Source organism: Megalobrama amblycephala, linkage group LG12 (genome assembly GCF_018812025.1).
Source record: "Megalobrama amblycephala isolate DHTTF-2021 linkage group LG12, ASM1881202v1, whole genome shotgun sequence".
In the NCBI taxonomy this organism is placed as follows: domain Eukaryota; kingdom Metazoa; phylum Chordata; class Actinopteri; order Cypriniformes; family Xenocyprididae; genus Megalobrama; species Megalobrama amblycephala.
Window position 1 is genome coordinate 872,239 of NC_063055.1, and position 23,242 is coordinate 895,480.

Below are 23,242 nucleotides of genomic sequence, written 5' to 3' on the forward strand. Positions count from 1 at the left end.
CCTGTGACAGATTACTGACCGTAACGAATCAACATGAATCAACACATGCCTGAGAAACACTCATAATGACACATAATCAAAGCCTTTAACACATGTCACGCATAACCTACAGCTCAGTACAATAAATTTCAACGAATGCAAGTCAAATTAAGATGGTGCTGCGGGGAATATTCCATCCGTAAAAAAAGATATTTCATAACGGATTTGTAAAACTGTTTTCTTTGGCGTGATTGATGATGGGTTCAGACAAGCCAGGTGATAAGGGCGGAACAGGACTTGCGTGCGTGGGTTTAAAAGATCGTTTCTGCATTCATTCACATTTATTGTTGTTATTTCAACCATGGAGCTGAAAGCAACATCTCTCCTGCTGCTCATGTGTGTCGGCATCATCATCCTCACCAGCAATGAAGGTCAGAATATTTGATTGTGCAGTGTAAAAAATGATGTCGTTCCTCTGTATTTTTTGTCTTGTTTTCCAGCACAAATATCTAAACATTCTTAAATCAAGATACGTTTACTGGAGAAGCAAATCACATGAAGTGAGTTTGTGCTTAAAACAAACATACAAAATGTCTGTCAATTGGGTCAGAAAAACAAAACGTATTTTCCCTTTGAATTAAAATGATTTCTTCTGACTCCATTGGCAGATATTTTTGTTTTAATCACAAACTCACTTCATTTTGATTCATTTTTCATTAAATCTTCTTTTTCTTCTCCAGTAAACGTATGTCTTGATTTAAGAAAGTTTAGATATTTGTGCTGGAAAACAATACAAAAACACTATAGGCAAAAAAAAAGCATAATTTTTTCCTCTTTCTGCTCTCTTTATGACTTTGTGTTGTTATTGCAAATTACAAAATGTAGGCTATACTCTAAAAAATGCTGGGTTAAAAAACAATCCTAGTTGGGTTAAAAATGGACAAACCCATCGATTGGGGTGTTTTAACACAACGGTTGGGTTAAATGTTTGCCCAACATGCTGAGCAGTTTTATTTATTTTATTCAACTATTGTTTAAAAATTACTGTATTTCTTTCTTAAAAATGAACCCAAAATATGTTGGAAATTAAAAATCAGACACATAACTACTAGAGGCAACATAATCAAAAGGTGAACATTTATTAATAAACAATTTAATAAAGGTTTATTGTTTAATTATTATTTATTAAACTTATTATTAAATGTTCATTTATTAAACATATTAATAGATATTAATTTCCAACATATTTTGGGTTCATTTTAAGCAAGAAGTACAGTAATTTTTAAACAATAGTTGAGTTAAATAAAACTACCCAGCAGGTTGGGTCAAACCTTTTACCCATTCGCTGGCTTAAAACATCCCACCCGCTGGGTTAAAACATTCCATTTGTTGGCTTAAAACGACCCATTCGCTGGGTTAAAACAACCCATTTGCTGGGTTAAAACATCCAAACCTCTGAGTTAAAACGACCCATTCGCTGGGTTAAAACATCCCAACCGCTGGGTTAAAACGACCCATTCGCTGGGTTAAAATTACCCATTCGCTGGGTTAAAACAACCCAATCGCAGGGTTAAAACATTCCATTCGCTGGCTTAAAACAACCCAATCACAGGGTTAAAACAACCCATTCGCTGGCTTAAAATGACCCATTCGCTGGGTTAAAACATTCCATTCGCTGGCTTAAAACAACCCAATCACAGGGTTAAAACAACCCATTCGCTGGCTTAAAATGACCCATTCGCTGGGTTAAAACATCTCAACCGCTGGGTTAAAACGACCCATTCGCTGGGTTAAAACATCCCAACCGCTGGGTTAAAACATCCCAACCGCTGGGTTAAAACATTCCATTCGCTGGCTTAAAACAACCCAATCCCTGGGTTAAAACGTCCCACTCGCTGGGTTAAAACATCCCAACCGCTGGGTTAAAACAACCCATTCACTGGGTTAAAACGTCCCACTCGCTGGGTTAAAACATCCCAACCGCTGGGTTAAAACATTCCATTCGCTGGCTTAAAACAACCCAATCCCTGGGTTAAAACGTCCCACTCGCTGGGTTAAAACATCCCAACCGCTGGGTTAAAACGACCCAATCGCTGGGTTAAAACATTCCATTCGCTGGCTTAAAACGACCCAATCGCTGGGTTAAAACATTCCATTCGCTGGCTTAAAACAACCCATTCGCTGGGTTAAAACAACCCAATCACAGGGTTAAAACAACCCATTCGCTGGGTTAAAACATTCCATTCGCTGGCTTAAAATGACCCATTCGCTGGGTTAAAACATCTCAACCGCTGGGTTAAAACGACCCATTCGCTGGGTTAAAACATCTCAACCGCTGGGTTAAAACATTCCATTCGCTGGCTTAAAACAACCCAATCCCTGGGTTAAAACGTCCCACTCGCTGGGTTAAAACATCCCAACCGCTGGGTTAAAACAACCCATTCACTGGGTTAAAACATTCCATTCGCTGGCTTAAAATGACCCAATCCCTGGGTTAAAACGTCCCACTCGCTGGGTTAAAACATCCCAACCGCTGGGTTAAAACAACCCATTCACTGGGTTAAAACATTCCATTCGCTGGCTTAAAATGACCCAATCGCTGGGTTAAAATGACCCATTCACTGGGTTAAAACGACCCATTCGCTGGGTTAAAACATCCCAACCGCTGGGTTAAAACAACCCAATCGCAGTGTTAAAACAACCCATTCTCTGGGTTAAAACAACCCAATTGCTGGGTTAAAACAACCCAATTGCTGGGTTAAAACATCTCAACCGCTGGGTTAAAACATCCCAACCGCTGGGTTAAAAGGACCCATTCGCTGGGTTAAAACATTCCATTCGCTGGCTTAAAACAACCCAATCCCTGGGTTAAAACGTCCCACTCGCTGGGTTAAAACATCCCAACCGCTGGGTTAAAACAACCCATTCACTGGGTTAAAACATTCCATTCGCTGGCTTAAAATGACCCAATCGCTGGGTTAAAATGACCCATTCGCTGGGTTAAAACCAGAGATGTATAAAGTACTAGAGACCCAGACTTGAGTAAAAGTACAAGTGCTCTTTAAGCACCACACTTAAGTAGAAGTACTAAAGTATTCAAAAATTTTTGTACTTAAGTATTGCAAGTAGTTTATTTTAAAATTTACTACTCAAGTACTGAAAGTAAAAGTACAAGTATTGAGTGCGTGAAGACCACTTGAGATGCAGACAAGTTGAGATGCTTTGTTTGTTGTCAGCACTTTGATTTCATTACCAAAAAGTTTATTTTGACTAATAGTTCTACCATATACAATTGAATAAAATTAACAGCTAGCTAACAACAACTTGCTTTGCACTTTTTTTCTGTTTTCACCTCACTCCAGTCTAAACTAGGCTAAACTACCACTCTTACTAAAAAAAAAAATGGGGTAAGCACACTTATATTCTCATTTCAAGAGGTGTTCTGAGTAAATGATGTGTTTGTAACACTTTATAATATGGTTTGATTTGTTAACATTACATTAGTTAATGTATTAGACTAATAACCAACATGAACTAACCATGATCAATACATTTGTTACTGTATTTATTAATCTTTGTTAATCTTAGTTAATAAAAATACAGCTGTTCATTGTTTGTATATGTTACTTCACAGTGCACATTAACTATGTAAACAAATAGAGAGCAATTTGAGAGCAAGACAGCGCTCGTGTTGTTTTAAGACGGTGAATGCGCGCGCGCGCGCGGCCGGGACTCGCTCGCTCGCGCTCTCCCTCTCTCGCTGCTCGTATATGCGCCCTGACAAGGTTTGGTCTCCTTCCTCACTCTCACAGCCACGATCACTTGAAGTTGAAGGGGTGGAAGGTAGTGTTTTTGGTTCGTCTTTGGTTGATCTTTTTAGCTGATCAAAAGGCAGAACGGGAGCACGCGCAGCTTCTTAATCACTCGATTCGCTCATTGACGCGTCAGCTTCATCAACATTTTTATAATTGTAACGAGTAACGATGCAGCACATAAAAAAATATCGGAGTAAAAGTATTAAACTCATCGAAAATATGTACTGAAGTAAAAGTGGAAGTAGGAGAAAAAAAATAATACTCTAGTAAAGTACAAATACCGCCTTTTAGTACTTAAGTACAGTAGTGAAGTAGTTCTACTTCGTTACTATACATCTCTGGTTAAAACGACCCATTCGCTGGGTTAAAACATCCCAACCGCTGGGTTAAAACAACCCAATCGCAGTGTTAAAACAACCCATTCGCTGGGTTAAAACAACCCAATTGCTGGGTTAAAACATCTCAACCGCTGGGTTAAAAAAGACCCATTTGCTGGGTTAAAACATCCCAACCGCTGGGTTAAAACAACCCAACCGCTGGGTTAAAACATCCCAATCATTGGGTTAAAACAGCCCATTCACTTGTTAAAACATTGCAATCACTTTAAGTTTGTCCATTTCATGCATTGTGCACTTTTTTTTTTTCATGTTCATGCATTCACTGGGAATCGAGCCCATGATATCAGTGATGCTCTACTGTTTGAATGATTTAGTGTGCGTCATTATTAAGCTCCTGTAAGGCTTGAATACACTGAGAGACAACAGTAAAATGTGCCGTAACATGCACCGCTCTGAGCTGCGGAGAATATAAAACATGCCCTCTATAATTACACACTCTTCTGCCTCTGTCATTCTTGTTTTCTGAGCTGAAAAACATCCTTCAGGATGTCTGTAAGTTTTGTTGAAAGAGGATTGAATTGACACAAACACAGATATTCAATAGAAGATCCTGCTTTTTGTTCCAGCTGGTGCCATTCCCAGGTGCTGTTTGACTGCTACCAAGAGGATCCCACGGGAGGTCCTGCGAGCCGTCACCACATACGAGACCCAGAGCAAGTCTGGACGCTGTGAGATTGATGCACTGATGTGAGTGTTTAACAAACACAAATGCTTATGAATCATTAGCTCTGGTATTTACTGTGCTTATTGATCTTCAGATTACACATCAGAAACAGCAAGAAATTTCTCTGTGCTCATCCCAAACTGGGGAAAGTCTTGAAGAAGCTCAAGAAGAAACCCAAGCTGGCGTAAATAATCGAGGAATGATGGGTGGAGCTTCATCCCCCAACCACACCCTAACCACACTTATAACCCCATCTCTCCACGCATTAAACAGTTAAGCTCCACCTTTGAGCTCCAGAGAGGTGGAGCTGGAGGTCATTCGGCTCTGCAGAACCACTTGTTTTTAGCTGACAGATCCAGATATTATGAACTACAATATACTGTATATATTACTTGTATGCTCTTCTTTTTAATTAAATAAAATCATTTTTTTTAAAGTTTTGACTGTATGTTGGCTAATTTTTCAATTTTAATTGCTTTTTTGATATGCTTCCATGATTTTAAAGAAATAATAGGAGTCTGATGATAATTTTACATGGTTTGAGGAGGAATTAGGAAAGTACGTGTAAAACACAATTGCAAACAGTCAATAAATAAATGAATAAATAAGTAAATAAATAAAAAAATCAATATGTCAGTAAATTAAACAATAATTGATAAGTTAAAGCTGCAGTCTGTAAGTTTCACCTCTTTGTCGCCATCTCTGTTTGAAACCCGCGATTGCAGTTATTTGCGTAATTATCATCTTTACGTGGGTTGTGCATCGGCACGGCTCCTCAGCGCGGATGAATCTAATGTTTGGTGTACTTCAGAATCACAGATTCTACGTCTTGGAAGTATGACCAAAATAAGAATTTTCAAAGGTGATTAAATCTAACGATTGCTTAGCTCATATCTCATCATTATTGTTATACTTTGTGTATGTTAACAACATCAGCATTGTGACTATGTGTATTTAGTGTGTATTTTACCTGTAGATATCAATTTCTGTACAGTCTAATCTCTAATGTTAATTTGTACAAAATACCACACAATCCGCTATCAAAATAATAAATTAAATTATTCCAGCTGCTCTGAGAAAAGCCTATAAATGATTTGCCATCCTCACGTGATTTAGCCAACTAGCTGGGACTCTTTATGTGAACAGACGTGACATAATGACGCAAAGATGAATGACTGCATGCTCAAATTTCCCGCGGAAATCCACCAGTACCACCCAAATTGTAAAACATTATTACAAGCTTACCGTTCTGAGTCGGGCCAAGGTAAGGAGAACACTGCCCTTACAAAGAAGAACTGCAGTATATTGAAGTACAACTGCAGTACAAATAGGGTTAAAACAACCCATTTGCTGGGTTAAAACATCGCAGTCATGGGGTTAAAACAACCCAATTGCTGGGGTAAAACATCGCAATCATGGGGTTAAAACAACCCAATTGCTGGGTTAAAACATCTCAACCGCTGGGTTAAAGCAACCCATTCGCTGGGTTAGAACATCTCAACTGCTAGGTTAAAACATCGCAATCATTGGGTTAAAACATCTCAGTCGCTGGGTTAAAGCAACCCATTCGCTGGGTTAAAACATCTCAATCGCTGGGTTAAAACATCTCAACCGCTGGGTTAAAACAACCCATTTTCTGGGTTAAAAGAACTCATTTGCTGGGTTAAAACATCCCATTTGCTGGGTTAAAACAACACATTCGCTGGGTTAAAACATCGCAATCATGGGGTTAAAACATCCCAATCGCTGGGTTGAAACATCCCAACCGCTGGGTTAAAAGAACCCATTTGCTGGGTTAAAAGAACCCATTTGCTGGGTTAAAACATCGCTATCATGGGGTTAAAACAACCCAACCGCTCGGTTAAAAGATCCCATTCGCTGGGTTAAAAGAACCCATTTGCTGGGTTAAAACATCGCTATCATGGTGTTAAAACAACCCAACCGCTGGGTTAAAAGATCCCATTTGCTGGGTTAAAAGAACCCATTTGCTGGGTTAAAACATCGCTATCATGGGGTTAAAACAACCCAACCGCTCGGTTAAAAGATCCCATTCGCTGGGTTAAAAGAACCCATTTGCTGGGTTAAAACATCGCTATCATGGGGTTAAAACATCCCAACCGCTCGGTTAAAAGATCCCATTCGCTGGGTTAAAAGAACCCATTTGCTGGGTTAAAACATCGCTATCATGGTGTTAAAACAACCCAACCGCTGGGTTAAAACATCGCAATCACTGGGTTAAAACATTTATAGGTTGACATTATAAAGTCGACATTTATGTGATTAAAGTCGAGTCGACGTTGACTAGTCAAAACAAACAGAACGTGCTTTTTCATTCCAATGCACTACTTTTCCATTGTTTTTCTCTGTAACACGTTATAGACAGACACACTGCATTCTAAAGACGCTGCGCTCAAGTTCAAATCAGTTCAACTTTTAATACAAACATGTCTCGAGACCTTCCGTTTTTCCCCTATTCAACTGCCCGCATCTTGAGTTATTGAAAGCAAAAATGCACTCTGTGGGCCGCCTGCAGGACTTTATCTCTGGGTATATTGTGCTTATTGTTTCCAGTCACGTGAATGCTTCACTTTGCGTGTCAGAATGTTTAAAGATTTTAAATATATAAGACTGTAGCCTATATTCCATCATGATATGTTCTGTCACAGTATTTACAATAAAAAGACAGCACAATTTACTTGCCTCAAACAACTCAGTATTATTATAATTATTGTTTTGGTTGATCCATCTATTGCCAAACTTTAATATGTGAATTATATTATTGAAATAAACACATTTTGCGTCGTCAGGCTTTTGTTTGTGCTTAATGCTTAAAATACTGCAGTTGTACTCCAGTAAATCGTCCGATATCTATTATTATACTGTAATATTGCAGTTCTTGCTCAAAAATTGATTTTGGATCATTTTTAACCAAAAAAGTTATGCACAGCAGCTTTAACTATCAAAAGATATTCTTATAATGGGGAAAGTGAAAGCAAGCATGGTTGAAATGATTAACTGTATTCTACTGAGCACGTTTGTTTTGTCAAACATCTTGTGTAGTTTCGACATGTTCCAAACAGCAGCTGAAATTGAGTCACGTGGACAATGACACACGTTTACATGTAGATGCTTGTTTGAAATCATTACTCGTTCACTGTTCCCTATATAGCACATGAAGCTCAATAAGGAATGGCGTCCATTTCGCGGCATCTGCTGCCATCTTGTGGCGGAATCAGGAACAGACCTTATTAAATCTTATTTCTACTCGGTCCTTTTGTCTTGTCGCAGCAAACATTGAGTTTTATGTTGTCATTAGCAAATAAATGTTTCATGTGTCAAAATTGTTCCTTTTCGAGAGGGCACTGCCATTTTATAATCGCTATAAGCATCAAATGTTTACACATCAGCAAACCTGTTGTTTAAAACCAACTTTACATAAATTCATAGTGTTAATGCTTATTTACATTTACATATACATAACACATTTGCAAAGCATCCATTGGTTTGTTGAAAGGTGCTATACAAATAACATTATAATTAAACAATAGCCACCGAATTTACACACTGTTTAAATGTTAAAACTTATTAAACTCGACCAATCAGAATGGATTTTTTTGCTTTTGCTTTTGTAAATAATAATTGGAAAAAAAAACTTCTGACGTAAAAAGTCGAAATGATGTCATAAGTCGATATTATATTTAAAAAGTCATAATTATGACGTGAAAAGTCAAAATTATGATATACACCGTTGACTTTTTACCTCAATTTTGACTTTTTGTGTTGTAATTTTGTCTTATTATTATTATTTTTTTTTTTATATCATAAGGTTTACTAAGCATGATTTTCTTTTTCTTATTTGGAGGAAACATGCTTCCACAAATCAGAGAGCGTTTCGGCGCCGCTGAACCCCGCCCACTCCGAGACCCCGCCCCCTGTCACTGTGATTCTACTAATGTTAGTTAATTTATAGCATCAAATAAACATGAATGAACTTAAGGAATGTTGTTTCAGCCATGGAAAGACGTCAGTACACGCCATTTTTCAAGTTCAAGTTAAATCTGCTATGTCGGACATAACGGCGGATTTGATGTTATGATTGGTTAGATCGCCTGTCAGTCAAACTTAAGCCATGACTTTACCAATCAGCGTTTGGCTCTTATTTAAAAGGCCTGACCTATTTCGCTATTTTGCGCATTGCACTTTCACTCATTCGGTGCGTTCAAAACGGGATATATCGCCCTCTGAAGGGCACTTCGGAGTGAAAATAATCATGGCCAACATATTGAAGGGTCCAAACCGAAGTGCTCAAAATTGGCCACTTCAAAGGACCCTTCTGAATGAAGGATTTCGAAGGGTCCAAATGATGGACACTTCGGTCCCCCATGAACCTTTGCACAGTAGTGATGGGAAGTTCGGATCATTTTACTGACTCGGACTTTTGAGTCTCGTTCAACAAAATGAACGAATCTTTTTTCGAGTCATTTCGTTCATTTAGTTCATTTTAGCAAAATGTAATTAAAATGTTACGTGTTACTTCCCCAACACATCTACTACTTATGCAAACGTTGATCCCACTACAAACAATACAAAACTACAATGCTATAAGATTCAGAAATGATTAATTCATTACCTGGGTCTTCAGTTTATGACAAGCTGATTAAGCTCACCTCACCTCTTGTCTGACAAGTCTTCGGGTTTAAGTCATTCCTTAATGACGTGACAGGCAGTCCCATGCTAAACCAATGCAGTCTGAGCCGGTAAGAGAACTGATTAGTTCTTTTTATGAGTCTTTTGGGTTTTTGAGTCGTTCCTTAATCACGTGACAGACCCATACACTAAGCCAATGCATTCTGAGCCGGAAAGAGAATTGATTAGTTCTCTTCATGAGTCTTTCGGGTTTTGAGTCGTTCCTTAATCACATAACAGACCCATACGCTATTTCTGACATTTCTGTCACTGTTTTTGTTACTGTTTCTTGAGGATCTGTGGTGTGTTATTATAAATAAATAAAGCCCTGTTATAAATAAAATATTGATTAATTTATCTTTTTGACTGTCTATCTGTAAATAAACACTAGGCTATATAATAATATAATAATCCAAGCCTACAATACAAAGTATTTATAGCCTAGTTTGTTCATTTTTACTCCAATTTTGAGTTTGCTGTTATAATAATTGCTTTTCCTAGGCAGACTTGACATATTGGCCTAATATAAGAAGATTGCTCAAAAAGGACATAATGACATAAATTAAAAGCAAATAACATTTTGAATTTGAATTATTAATGTTAGTTTAAAACATCAAGGTTATGATAACTTCAGCTTTAACAGTTGTAACACAAACTCAAACAAAACTGGAGAGTTAACGTTATTTACTAATAAATATAATGTGCTTGGGTCACACAGCATAGTGTATGGGTATGTCACGTGATTAAGGAACGACTCAAAAACCCGAAAGACTCATAAAAAGAACTAATCAATTCTCTTTCCGGCTCAGAATGCATAGCGTATGGGTCTGTCACGTGATTAAGGAACGACTCAAAACCCGAAAGACTCATGAAATGAACTAATCAATTGAATCATCAGGTGAACTACTTCTAGCAGTACAGAACCTGTAGAATATTGCACATGCGCGACTGAACGAATCACCCCCCGAGACGACTCGTTCTTCCCGAGTCACATTAAAGATTCGTTCAAAATGAACGAATCGTTCAAGAAGGACACATCACTATTGCACAGGGAAGTTGTTTGACGTCACAGAATGAGTACCGGAGGCTCGGAGTTCGATTTTATTGGTTTGTTTAGAGAAACCTGAAACTACTTTACATTTATTTTGGAATTGCTCTTACACACTAACATTCTGGTGTGACATTTGTGACTTTATTAAATGTTATGTGAATCCAAATTTCAAATTTACCTATAGAAATGTAATTTTTGGCTTTCATGAATGTGAAAAGAATGAATGTGAATATTTATTTTATAAACCTTATTTTTCTGTTAGCCAAGTATCACATTCATAAATGTAAATTCTCAAAGTGCAAACCTCTTTTTTAAAGATTTAAACCAAGCGGCAACCTCCCCCTTTCTCTCGTGAAGCCAATACGGAAGTAACTTAAACTGCGATTCATCGACTGGCCGCTAGGGACAGGCTCCAAAAGAGAGCATAATCTCATAGAGTCCCATGTTAAATTGGCCAAGTTTATAGCAGAAAAAAACAATTTTACAAGTTGGTTCAAATTGTGGTTTTGGTCTATACTGCTATTTTTGCCCTTCATGACAACTCTTTTTTTTATAACTTATCCGTTTAAATTATATTAAGCCTTAAAGTTCTGCATAATTAAGGGCGTGGTCACTTGAGTGACAGGTATATTGCGCTGCTGTCTGTGAGCCGTCATGTTACCTCAGCTGCCGCTGAATTTGGCATCTCAGCCGTATTTGTGCTCGATTATTTTATACAATTATAAAATATGGCTTGCTGCATAATATTCGAGACTGATGTGTGTCTGTGTAGATGTGCATGCATGGGGAAGAGACAGAACACACGTTGTTGGATCGTGGCATTGGCTGAAAGTTTTGGTTGTGAGATTTACTACAATGACAATGGCGGGAGGATATCAAAATCCGACAGCACTGCTTGGATATTATAACTAAAACTGCTGCACTATTTTGAAAAAAAATATACTTTGGACACAGGCTCATTTGTTTGTTAGATACGATCGCTGCTCAGATTGCATCCTTTCTTGAAGAACGATGACAGAGAGCAGATCATTCAGAAGAAATGTGACGTTTTTTTGTTTTGCAATGGACACTCATATTTTACCCAAGTGCCACGGATTGGATTCATCTCGCAATCTCTATTTCATTATAAAGGTATGAAGTCCCATTTGATTTTCCATGTTGTTATTTGCACAACCAACACTACTGGTGTTGGAGGATCTATATCTTAAAAAACACCGTAGATTGACAGTAAACCTTTAGAACGTTCTGATGATAAAACTTGTCTTCATTAATATTTTAGATCGTATCTAAGATATATAGATAGCTCCTTTTCTGCTAACATGGTCACGTCGAGCTAGGCGGGCGTGGTTTCAGCAACCAGTCACATCAGCTCATACCACCTCCCCGCCTCTTTGCCCATTTTCAGTTATCCGGGAGTGACGTGCGGTGACGCGCAGCTAAGATGGCCGCGGCCTCATTTTCGCTTCAAAACTGCTGTTCAGAACTCTATGGGTGACGTCACGGACGCTACGTCCATATTTTTTTACAGTCTATGATTTAAACATGAGATGAAAATGTATTTTGAATTTTCTAAAAACCTGAAGGCTATTAGAACAATGGATGTGTTTAAGGACTTGGCACTTAATCTGGACTGAAAGACTGGACTCTGGCGTATTGTTTTATTGTTATATGACGATGACAATTGTTATTGTTTTTTTGTTTTTTTTCTTCTGTTAAACATTTAATAAAAAAAATAAATAAAAAAAAGTTCGATTTTATTGGATTTTCATCAGTCACCAGAGGGCACTCCACCCCAGACTGTACATCCCATCAAAAACTGTATTTCCCAGCATTTTGTTTGCAGCGGTTGTTAGTCATGTCTATAAAATGCCTGGTTCATCCACTCACTCTTCAAGGCGTTTCAAGTTTAATGTCACTCTGCAACTGGTTTTCCTTGTCTTGGTTTTGATTTCTTCTTTCTTCTTTCTTTTGTGTCGTTGTGCAGTTTATGATAATTATAATGAGCAGGGTTTCTTGGAAGATCAAATGTCAAACTGTGCATGTAACAATATTAAAAAAAAAAGAAAAAAAAGTAAAACTTTATTCGCATATGTCACGCATAACCTACAGCTCAATACAATACATTTCACCTGAGTGAAATTCAGATAGTGGGGGAATACCCTATATTTCGTCTTTTATAAAAGATATTTCATAACGAATTTGTAAAATTCTTTTCTTGGGCGTGATGATGAGGGCGGTACACTTGCGTTCAAATGATCGCTTCTGCATTCTCGTATCAACCATGGAGCTGAAAGCAGCATCTCTCCTGCTGCTCATGTGTGTCGCCATCATCATCACCAGCAATGAAGGTCAGAAGTTTTGATTATGCACTGTAAAAAAAAATGATGTTCTTCCTCAGTATTTCTGTCTTGTTTTCCAGCACAAATATCTAAATCAAGATACATTTATTGCATCTTTTGTCGTTTAATTTTTTTTTTTATTTGTTCTATTCCCCCAAATGGAAAAACATTTGCTCACATTGTTTGACTCACCAACTGGCATAAAGTTGGTTTGACGCTGGACGTTTGATATTCGCACATTTAGGGACCGTCTCTAAAGTAACATCAGTCATTAGTATGCCAACTGTAAAGTGTTCATCTATCATGCACACCTTTTATATTTTTGATATTTATTAAAATAAACTGTCGATGCATACATAAAAACTGCTATTTTTCACTAATGTATATATGCTAATACATAAATATGCCATGATTTAAAACTCAGCATTTGAAGGGAATAATTTACAGCCATAAAACCAACTGTAAAGTGTTCATCTATGATGCTTTTATACTGGGTCCACACAGGAAGTCTGTAAGTTTTGATGAAAGAGGATTGAATTGACATGAACACAGATATTCAATAGAACATCCTGCTTTTTGTTCCAGCTGGTGTCTTTCCCAGCTGCTGTTCGATTGTTTTTAGGAGGATCCCACGGGACTTTCTGAAAGCCGTCACCACATACGAGATCCAGAGCAAGTCTGGACGCTGTGAGACTGATGCACTGATGTGAGTGTTTAACAAACACAAATGCTGATGAATCGTTAGCTCTGATATTTACTGTGCTTATTGATCTTCAGATTACACTTCAGACACAGAAAGAGGGTGATCTGTGTTCATCCCAGACTGGAGAAAATCTTGAAGAAGCTCAAGAAGAAACCCAAGCATGGGGATATAAATAAACGAGGAATGAACGTAAATAAACGAAGAATGAATCTCTGAGTCATTGATCTTCTGACACTTTCAGCATCTGATCTTTTAAAAGTCCTTTTCAGCTGATAGTTCCAGATATTATAAACTACAATATTCTTTGTATGCTCTTCTTTTTAATGAAACAAATCCTTTTTTTCCAGTTTTGGCTGGATGTTGACTAATTTTTTACACAACTGAAATGGTTCCATGATGTAAAAGGAATAATAGGAGTCGGATGATAATTTTGCATGATTTAATGAGGAATTAGGAAAGTGTGTGTAAAACAATTGCAAACAGTTATAAATAAATAAATAATCAAGTCAACAAATAATCAGTCAAGAACTCAATATTATCAAAAAATTAATAAACCAACCAATCAACAAATAATTCAATATGTAAATCAGTCAATAAATAAAGCTAATAAACATCATCCTTGGTTCGAGTTATGAATGACCCGTTTGTCTCAGCTGACTCTGGAGCCTCCACCATCTTGGTCTTGTCAGATCTCAGTGCAGCACAGTGTGTCATTCTGTCCTGCTAAATAGGCTGGAGAGATGGTTTGGTATTACTACTGGTTAAATCTTACCTCACTGAACGGTTTGTTGTCTTGGGAAACAACAAATCTGAAATTGGACAGGTCTGCCATGGTGTTCCTCAGGGATCTGTCCTGGGTCCCATATTGTTTAGTGTCTATGCTACCTTTGGGGCAAATCATTAAAGGATTAGTTCACTTTTCCTGATAATTTACTCTCCTCCATGTCATCCAAGATGTTCGTGTCTTTCTTTCTTCAGTCGAAAAGAAATTAAGGAAAACATTCCAGGATTTTTCTCCATATGGTGGACTTCACTGGGGTTCAACGGGTTGAAGGTCCAAATGTCAGTTTCAGTGCAGCTTCAAAGAGCTCTACATGATCCCAGACGAGGAATAAGAGTCTTATCTAGAGAAACCATCGGACATTTTCTAAAAAATTTTTTTAAAAATTATATATGATTTAACCATAAATGCTCATCTTGAACTAGCTCTCTTCTTCTTCTCTATTTGAATTCCAGCAGTGTAGACAGTGTTAAGTGTATTACTGCCCTCCACAGGTCAAAGTTTGAACTAAATGTTATATTCAATATGCTAGTGCAAGTATATAACAATTAGTTCAAACTTTGACCTGTGGAGGGCAGTAATACACTCAGAAAGAAGTGTCTACACTGCTGGAATTCTAATAGAGAAGAAGAAGAGAGCTAGTTCAAGATGAGCATTTATGGTTAAATCGTATATAATTTTTACTTTTTTTTAGAAAATGAGTGATGGTTTCTCTAGATAAGACTCTTATTCTTTGTCTGGTATCATTTAAAGCTCTTTGAAGCTGCACTGAAACTGTAATTTTGACCTTCAACCGTTTGGGCTCCAGTGAAGTCCACTATATGGAGAAAAATCCTGGAATGTTTTCATCAAAAACCTTCATTTCTTTTCCACTGAAGAAAGAAAGACATGAACATCTTGGATGACATGAGGGTGAGTAAATTATCAGGAAAATTTAATTTGAAAGTGGACTAATCCTTTAAGAAATATGGTTTGGGGTACCACTTTTATGCTGATGATACCCAAATTTACATCAGCTAAGTCTGATCCTGTCATGTCAGCACATCACAGTCGTGCCTTATCATTTGCATTGACTTCCTGTTCAGTCGCATATTGTTTTTAAAACTCTCACACTAATATGGTGTTGGTGTTTGTACCAAAAGTTTGAGAAAAAACTTTCCAAAGCCTACAGATTGTTGTTCAGACACTTCACTGTTCCCTGCTGCCATCTTGTGGCGGAATCAGTAACAGACCTTATTTCTACTGCAGCAAACATGACTATTTATGTCAAATGTCTTTTTTGATTTTTTTATGTCAAATTTTTATGACTTTTTGTCAAATGTGTCCAAGTTGTTCCTTTTCTAGAGGGCACTGGCATTTATAATCTTAAAACTATGCTGTAAACATCAAATGTTTAGACTTCGAGAGAGAGAGACGATTGACAGCTTTTCATAATACACATTGTTTAAAAGCAACTTTATAGAAGTTCACAGTGTTTGCTTATTTACATGTATATAGCTACATATACAAAATACATTTGCAAAGCCTCCATTGGTTTGTTGAAAGGTGGTAAACAAATATATAACATTATTTATTATTATTATTATTAATAAACAATAGCCACCGAATTTACACACTGTTTAAATGTAAAATAGGACAATTATTATTTGAACTTATTCAACTCGACCAATCAGAACAGATTTTTTTTCTTTTGCTTTTGTAAATAATAATTGAAAAAGAAAAAATCTGACATAAAAATCACAATTAAGACGTTAAAAGTCGAAATTATGTGATAAAAAGTCGATATTATACTTAAAAAGTCATAATTATGCCGTGAAAAGTCAAAATTATGATTTACACCGTCGACTTTTTACCTCAATCTTGACTTTTTGTGTCGGAAGCATATTATTATTATTTTTATATCATAAGGGTTACTAAGCATGATTTTGTTTTCTTATTTGGGGGAAACATATGCTTCCACAAATCAGAGAGCGTTTCGGCGCCGCTGAACCCCGCCCACTCCGAGACCCCGCCCCCTGTCACTGTGATTCTACCGAGTCGTTCTGTGTCGTTCAATTATTAACTGACACATCGTTCATAAACTTCCTCTCATGTCACGTTTGGTTATATAACTTATTAAGTGTGATTAACGGACAGGTTTAGAAGACTAAAGCAGCATGTTAGTCTCCAGTCCGCCGAAGGAAAGCTGTGAGGATTAAGAGAAACTGAAGAAACCGAAAGAAAGATGACGTTAAACGATGATATTAAACACACGAAACTCGTGAAGTTTTTTTCCGCCGCGTTTTACGCCTTTTCTTCGTTTTTCATCATCGTGGTGAATAAAAGTATTTTAACTCAGTACAAGTGAGTGTCAACTTCCGGCTTTCATACTAGAACAACCGGTAGTGTATTTACATATTTATGCAATTCATGATTAATTATTTATGATGTGTGTTATTGTAAATTTTAGGTTTCCCTCATTTATGTTTCTTGGAATTGGACAGGTGAGAAACATTTTTAAAATGCTATTTCATTAATAACACACTGAAATCTATCTGATCTTATTTTGTGTATATTCATAGATGACAGCAACAATCATCATTCTGTATGTTGCCAAAATGAACAAAACGATCCATTTCCAGGACTTTGACAAAAGTATTCCTGGCAAGGTGTGTAATTTTGTTTTTAATCAAACTATCATCACACTGCTTTGCTTATTGATTATTTATTTGTATATAGATTTTTCCTTTGCCATTGCTGTATGTGGGCAATCACGTGACCGGACTGGGCGGAACAAAGAAACTGAGGTAAATAAATCAAGAGTTTTGCATAAAAAACAACACTTTACAATAAGCTTCCATTTGTTAACATTAGTTTACTACACTCTAAAAAATGCTGGGTTAAAAACAACCCAAGCTGGGTTGAAAATGGACAAACCCAGTGATTGGGTTGTTTTAACCCAACGATTGGGCTGTTTTAACCCAGTGATTGGGCTGTTTTAACTCAGTGAATGGGCTGTTTTAAACCAGCGATTGGGCTGTTTTAACCCAGCGATTGGTATGTTTTAACCCAGTGATTGGGCTGTTTTAACCCAGCGATTGGGTTGTTTTAACTCAGCGAATTGGTCTGTTTTAACCCAATGATTGGTTTGTTTTAACTCAGCGATTGGGCTGTTTTAACCCAGCGATTGGGTTGTTTTAACTCAGCGAATTGGTCTGTTTTAACCCAATGATTGGGTTGTTTTAACCCAGCGATAGGTATGTTTTAACCCAGCAAATGGGCTGTTTTAACCCAGCGATTGGTATGTTTTAACCCAGCGATAGGTATGTTTTAACCCAGCGATTGGTTTGTTTTAACTCAGCGAATTGGGCTGTTTTAACCCAACGATTGGGTTGTTTTAACTCAGCGAATTGGGCTGTTTTAACCCAACGATTGGGTTGTTTTAACTCAGCGAATTGGTCTGTTTTAACCCAGCGATTGGTTTGTTTTAACTCAGCGATTGGGCTGTTTTAACCCAGCGATTGGGTTGTTTTAACTCAGCGAATTGGTCTGTTTTAACCCAATGATTGGGTTGTTTTAACCCAGCGATAGGTATGTTTTAACCCAGCAAATGGGCTGTTTTAACCCAGCGATTGGTATGTTTTAACCCAGCGATAGGTATGTTTTAACCCAGCGATTGGTTTGTTTTAACTCAGCGAATTGGGCTGTTTTAACCCAACGATTGGGTTGTTTTAACTCAGCGAATTGGTCTGTTTTAACCCAATGATTGGGTTGTTTTAACCCAGCGATTGGGTTGTTTTAACCCAGCAAATGGGCTGTTTTAACCCAGCGATTGGTATGTTTTAACCCAGCGATAGGTATGTTTTAACCCAGTGATTGGGCTGTTTTAACCCAGCGAATTGGGCTGTTTTAACCCAACGATTGGGTTGTTTTAACTCAGCGAATTGGGCTGTTTTAACCCAGCGATTGGGTTGTTTTAACCCAGTGATTGGGTTGTTTTAACCCAGTGATTAGGCTGTTTTAACCCAGCGATTGGTTTGTTTTAACCCAACGATTGGGTTGTTTTAACTCAGCGAATTGGGCTGTTTTAACCCAACGATTGGGTTGTTTTAACCCAGCGATTAGGCTGTTTTAACCCAGCGATTAGGCTGTTTTAACCCAGCGATTGGTTTGTTTTAACTCAGCGAATTGGTCTGTTTTAACCCAGTGATTGGGCTGTTTTAACCCAGCGATAGGTATGTTTTAACCCAGTGATTGGGCTGTTTTAACCCAGCGATTAGGCTGTTTTAACCCAGCGATTGGTTTGTTTTAACTCAGCGAATTGGTCTGTTTTAACCCAGCGATTGGTTTGTTTTAACTCAGCGAATTGGTCTGTTTTAACCCAGCGATTGGGTTGTTTTAACCCAGCGATTGGGTTGTTTTAACCCAGCAAATGGGCTGTTTTAACCCAGCAATTGGTATGTTTTAACCCAGTGATTGGGCTGTTTTAACCCAGCGATTGGGTTGTTTTAACCCAGCAAATGGGCTGTTTTAACCCAGCAATTGGTATGTTTTAACCCAGTGATTGGGCTGTTTTAACCCAGCGATTGGATTGTTTTAACTAGGCGAATTGGTCTGTTTTAACCCAACGATTGGGTTGTTTTAACTCAGCGAATTGGGCTGTTTTAACCCAACGATTGGGTTGTTTTAACCCAGCAATTAGTCTGTTTTAACCCAGCGATTGGTTTGTTTTAACTCAGCGAATTGGTCTGTTTTAACCCAGTGATTGGGCTGTTTTAACCCAGCGATAGGTATGTTTTAACCCAGTGATTGGGCTGTTTTAACCCAGCGATTGGATTGTTTTAACTAGGCGAATTGGTCTGTTTTAACCCAGTGATTGGGCTGTTTTAACCCAGCGATAGGTATGTTTTAACCCAGCGATAGGTATGTTTTAACCCAGCAATTGGATTGTTTTAACTAGGCGAATTGGTCTGTTTTAACCCAACGATTGGGTTGTTTTAACTCAGCGAATTGGGCTGTTTTAACCCAACGATTGGGTTGTTTTAACCCAGCAATTAGTCTGTTTTAACCCAGCGATTGGTTTGTTTTAACTCAGCGAATTGGTCTGTTTTAACCCAGTGATTGGGCTGTTTTAACCCAGCGATAGGTATGTTTTAACCCAGTGATTGGGCTGTTTTAACCCAGCGATTAGGCTGTTTTAACCCAGCGATTGGGTTGTTTTAACTCAGCGAATTGGGCTGTTTTAACCCAGCAAATGGGCTGTTATAACCCAGCGATTGGGCTGTTTTAACCCAGCAGTTGGGTTAAATGTTTGCCCAACCTGCTGGGTAGTTGTATTTAACTCAACTATTGTTTAAAAATGACTATATTTCTTGTTCACCGTTTGATTATTAACGTTGCCTCTAGTAATTATGTCTGATTTTTAATTTCAAACCCATTTTGGGTTCATTTTAATCCAACCATATAGTCATTTTTAATCAATAGTTGAGTTAAATAAAACTACCCAGCAGGTTGGGCAAACATTTAACCCAATCGCTGGGTCAAAACAGCCCAATTGCTGGGTTTTGTCCATTTTCAACCCAACTTGGGTTGCTTTAACCCAGCATTTTTTTAGTGTACATTTACTAACAATGAAAGATATTTCTAAAGCTTCTTAGTTAATGTTACTTATTAATTTACTAATACATTATTAAAAACTAAAGTCGTACTAATATTATTTAATGGACCTGAGCTGACATAAACTAACATGAACAGTTGTATTTTTAAGTAATGTTAACAAAGATTATTAAATACTGTAACAACTGTATCGCTCATTGTTAATTAATGCATTAACTAATTGTAGTGTTACCAGACACTCATTTGAAGCTCTTGTGTTTTTCAGTTTACCCATGTTCACCGTTCTCAGAAAATTCACCATTTTACTGACAATGATTATGGAATCAAGGATACTGAGGTATATAAATTAATTTATAATATTATTACATTAAAGGGGACCTATTATGCCCATTTTACAGTCTCTGGTGAAGTTTCAGCTCGTCTGCTTTAATGATTATACTGATTATAATTATTTTATTATATTAATGAAGATTATTTTTTATTTTAGTGAAGCTTATACGGAGCACATAACTGTGTGTTTATGTGTTTGTCTGTGCAGAAAAACCTTCCCTCCGTCGCTGGTGTTCAGTGTTCTGGCTATAGTTCTGGGCGCTCTGGTTGCAGCGAGGTACAGCACATGAACACACACTAATCATTCATACATGACAGACACGCATGTGAACGAACACACCGTGTGTTTTCAGCTCGGACCTGTCCTTCAATGCAGAAGGTTACACCTTTGTTCTGCTGAACGACGTCTTCACGGCCGCCAGCGGCGTTTACACCAAGAAAAAACTCGGAATGGAGGTACTTTATCAGGATATTTCTGTGCAAACTCCAAAAATAATGTGACGATAACTCAAGAACTGTCGCTTCGATCTAGCTGTCGGATCAATGTGACTCGGTCTTATCAAAGAAGTGATTAATTTGAATGTTTTGGTTAAAAATACACTACTTTATTACAACTTTAAACACGTCACACCTTCTGAGTAAAGCACACATCTAAAGCCAAACCCTGTATGCAAACACGTCTGTTTCTGTCTGTCCTTCCAGGGTCTTGGTAAATATGGGGTTTTGTTTTATAATGCATTTATCATTATTATCCCAACCCTCCTGGCGAGTGCTTACACTGGAGATCTACAGAAGGTGAGTGAGAAGATGAAGGATAAAGAATCAGAGATGAGAATTTCAATATAACATATTTTTCTCCTTGTTTTAAGGCCCTTTCCTTTGAAGGATGGCTGTCTTTTACGTTCATATTTTATTTTTTACTGTCTTGTGTCATGGGGTGAGTCTGACTCTTGATGTTTTTATAATTGCATGAGCCATATTATGTATATATACATTAACTACAATCTTTTCTCATTTCAGGTTTATTTTGATGTATTCTATCATCCTCTGCAGCTATTACAACACGGCACTAACGACGACGGTCGTTGGAGCAATTAAAGTATGCTCACTGATTATATATTTTTATTATTTTAATATACAGTACTGTTCAAAGGTTTGGGGTCATTAAGATTAAGCTTTTATTCATCAAGAACACATTAAATTGCTCAAAAGTGACAGTAAAGACATTTATAATGTTACAAAAGATTCTATTCCAAGTAATTCCTGTTATTTTGAACATTCTATTCATCAAAGAATCCTGAAAAATAAAATGTATCAGTTTCCACAAAAATATGAACTGTTTTCAACATTGATAATAATCATAAATGGGTCATTGACGAATAAGGTTTTTAAAAGTGTAACTAAACATAATGGAGATATAATTAATTTTGCAGTTTTATTAAGTGTTAACAATGAGATTATGTGGTTTTTATAATCAATTCACTCTGATTTTGTCATTTTTTACAAGATGGACAAAATTTGTCACCAAAAAGTCGGTTTAACCAAAATTTCGGTTTTACCGAATGACGATATTTTCAAACAATGCTAACAGGCTGATATCTAGCTAGCTAGCAAAAAGAAACTCATCAATTTTATATTTAGTACAAGTTTTTTAAATATTCCATCATTTTCCATGTTTTATAGCGGTTGCACCGAATGACCTGATGTTTCTGGACATGCGTATGATCAAGAGAAAACATGAATTTATCAAATTTAGTTACTTTACTTCACGACCATGTGGTCCTTTGCAGTTGTCTGAATGATGTCACATCCTGTCACATGATATTGACCACATGACTTGATCCAAAATGGTCCCTTTATATTGGTTACTCCGAATGACATCAATGAAATTCATTTTCTTTCTGATAACAAACAACTTCTACACATAATTTTAATACTATTTTGCACTATGTCAATATATGATGTTATAAAATCATGCCAGAATAGAAAATATATACATTTATTACATTTTAAGATTAGAATAATCACAAATAAAAGGTTGGACGGTTAAACCGAATGACCTTTTGACACTTCAAAATCTTTAAAATCCCTTTATATGAAGCAAAATATAATGAAAACCTTCAATAAAAGAGATCTATTACATACTTTGTATGTCATATCTTTGTTTTTTATTATTATTTAAGGCCTTTGGACAAATAAAATGACCCGTCACGCCATTGACCCAAATGTTTCTTGAGCATCAAATCATCATATCAGAATGATTTCTGAAGGATCATGTGACACTGAAGACTGGAGTAATCACAGGAATAAATTACACATGTAATATTCCATAATTTTTTACTTTATTTTTGATCAAATAAATGCAGCCTTGGTGAGAAGAGACTCTTTCAAAAACATCATACCGACCCCAAACTTTTGAACGGTAGTGCGTTTACATATTAGTTTATCAATCATATGTTCAGTAGGGCTTAATATACATCCAGTTGTTTGGTTTTCTCTCAGAATGTGGCTGTGATGTACATCGGCATGTTTGTTGGTGGAGACTACATCTTCTCATGGCCGAACTTTATAGGCCTGAATATATGGTAGGAAACTTCTTCACCTCCTCATAATAAAAATGAAATGTCCCCTGCATCACTGACGTGTTTCTCCATGTTCTCAGTATCTCAGCTGGCCTGATTTATTCCTACATCACGTTCAGCGGCAGCTCTTCAGAAGCAAACGTGAAGCCGGCCGAGGACAAACTAACAGTTCACATCACAGAGGATGAACCGGAGAAAACATGACTGTGCATCTCAATGCTTAGTTTGTTTTATTGAATTAGATTTTGGGAAGAAAAGCATTTGCTGCTTGAAAACCCTGGTATATTTTTATTTAAATAAAAACAAACGTGACAACCAA

General features: G+C 37.1%; 2 protein-coding genes across 2 annotated transcripts; both read left to right on the plus strand.

Moving 5' to 3' along the window:
* The first annotated feature begins 218 nt into the window (after positions 1–218).
* Positions 219–5,296, plus strand: ccl27a (chemokine (C-C motif) ligand 27a). The gene is made up of 3 exons (XM_048211468.1): positions 219–410; positions 4,759–4,879; positions 4,951–5,296. Exons 1-3 carry the CDS (start codon positions 341–343, stop codon positions 5,042–5,044), a joined length of 285 nt encoding a protein of 94 aa, XP_048067425.1. The 5' UTR covers positions 219–340; the 3' UTR covers positions 5,045–5,296.
* Positions 5,297–16,408: 11,112 nt separating this feature from the next.
* On the plus strand, positions 16,409–23,242 carry slc35d2 (solute carrier family 35 member D2). Its single transcript, XM_048208836.1, has 12 exons — positions 16,409–16,759; positions 16,866–16,899; positions 16,978–17,064; positions 17,135–17,202; positions 20,277–20,348; positions 20,550–20,618; positions 20,695–20,797; positions 21,044–21,136; positions 21,211–21,278; positions 21,362–21,440; positions 22,844–22,926; positions 23,004–23,242. The coding sequence occupies exons 1-12, from the start codon at positions 16,641–16,643 to the stop codon at positions 23,125–23,127; spliced, it is 999 nt and encodes a 332-aa protein (XP_048064793.1). The 5' UTR covers positions 16,409–16,640; the 3' UTR covers positions 23,128–23,242.

Excerpts from the sequence above, each read along its gene's own strand:
- ccl27a (XM_048211468.1), top strand. The coding sequence starts at position 341 with ATGGAGCTGAAAGCAACATCTCTCCTGCTGCTCATGTGTGTCGGCATC. Across the intron at positions 411-4,758 it reads CATCCTCACCAGCAATGAAG|CTGGTGCCATTCCCAGGTGC; the intron begins GTCAGAATATTT and ends TTTTTGTTCCAG. Across the intron at positions 4,880-4,950 it reads TGTGAGATTGATGCACTGAT|ATTACACATCAGAAACAGCA; the intron begins GTGAGTGTTTAA and ends ATTGATCTTCAG.
- slc35d2 (XM_048208836.1), top strand. The coding sequence starts at position 16,641 with ATGACGTTAAACGATGATATTAAACACACGAAACTCGTGAAGTTTTTT. Across the intron at positions 17,203-20,276 it reads GGCGGAACAAAGAAACTGAG|TTTACCCATGTTCACCGTTC; the intron begins GTAAATAAATCA and ends TGTGTTTTTCAG. Across the intron at positions 20,798-21,043 it reads AGAAAAAACTCGGAATGGAG|GGTCTTGGTAAATATGGGGT; the intron begins GTACTTTATCAG and ends CTGTCCTTCCAG.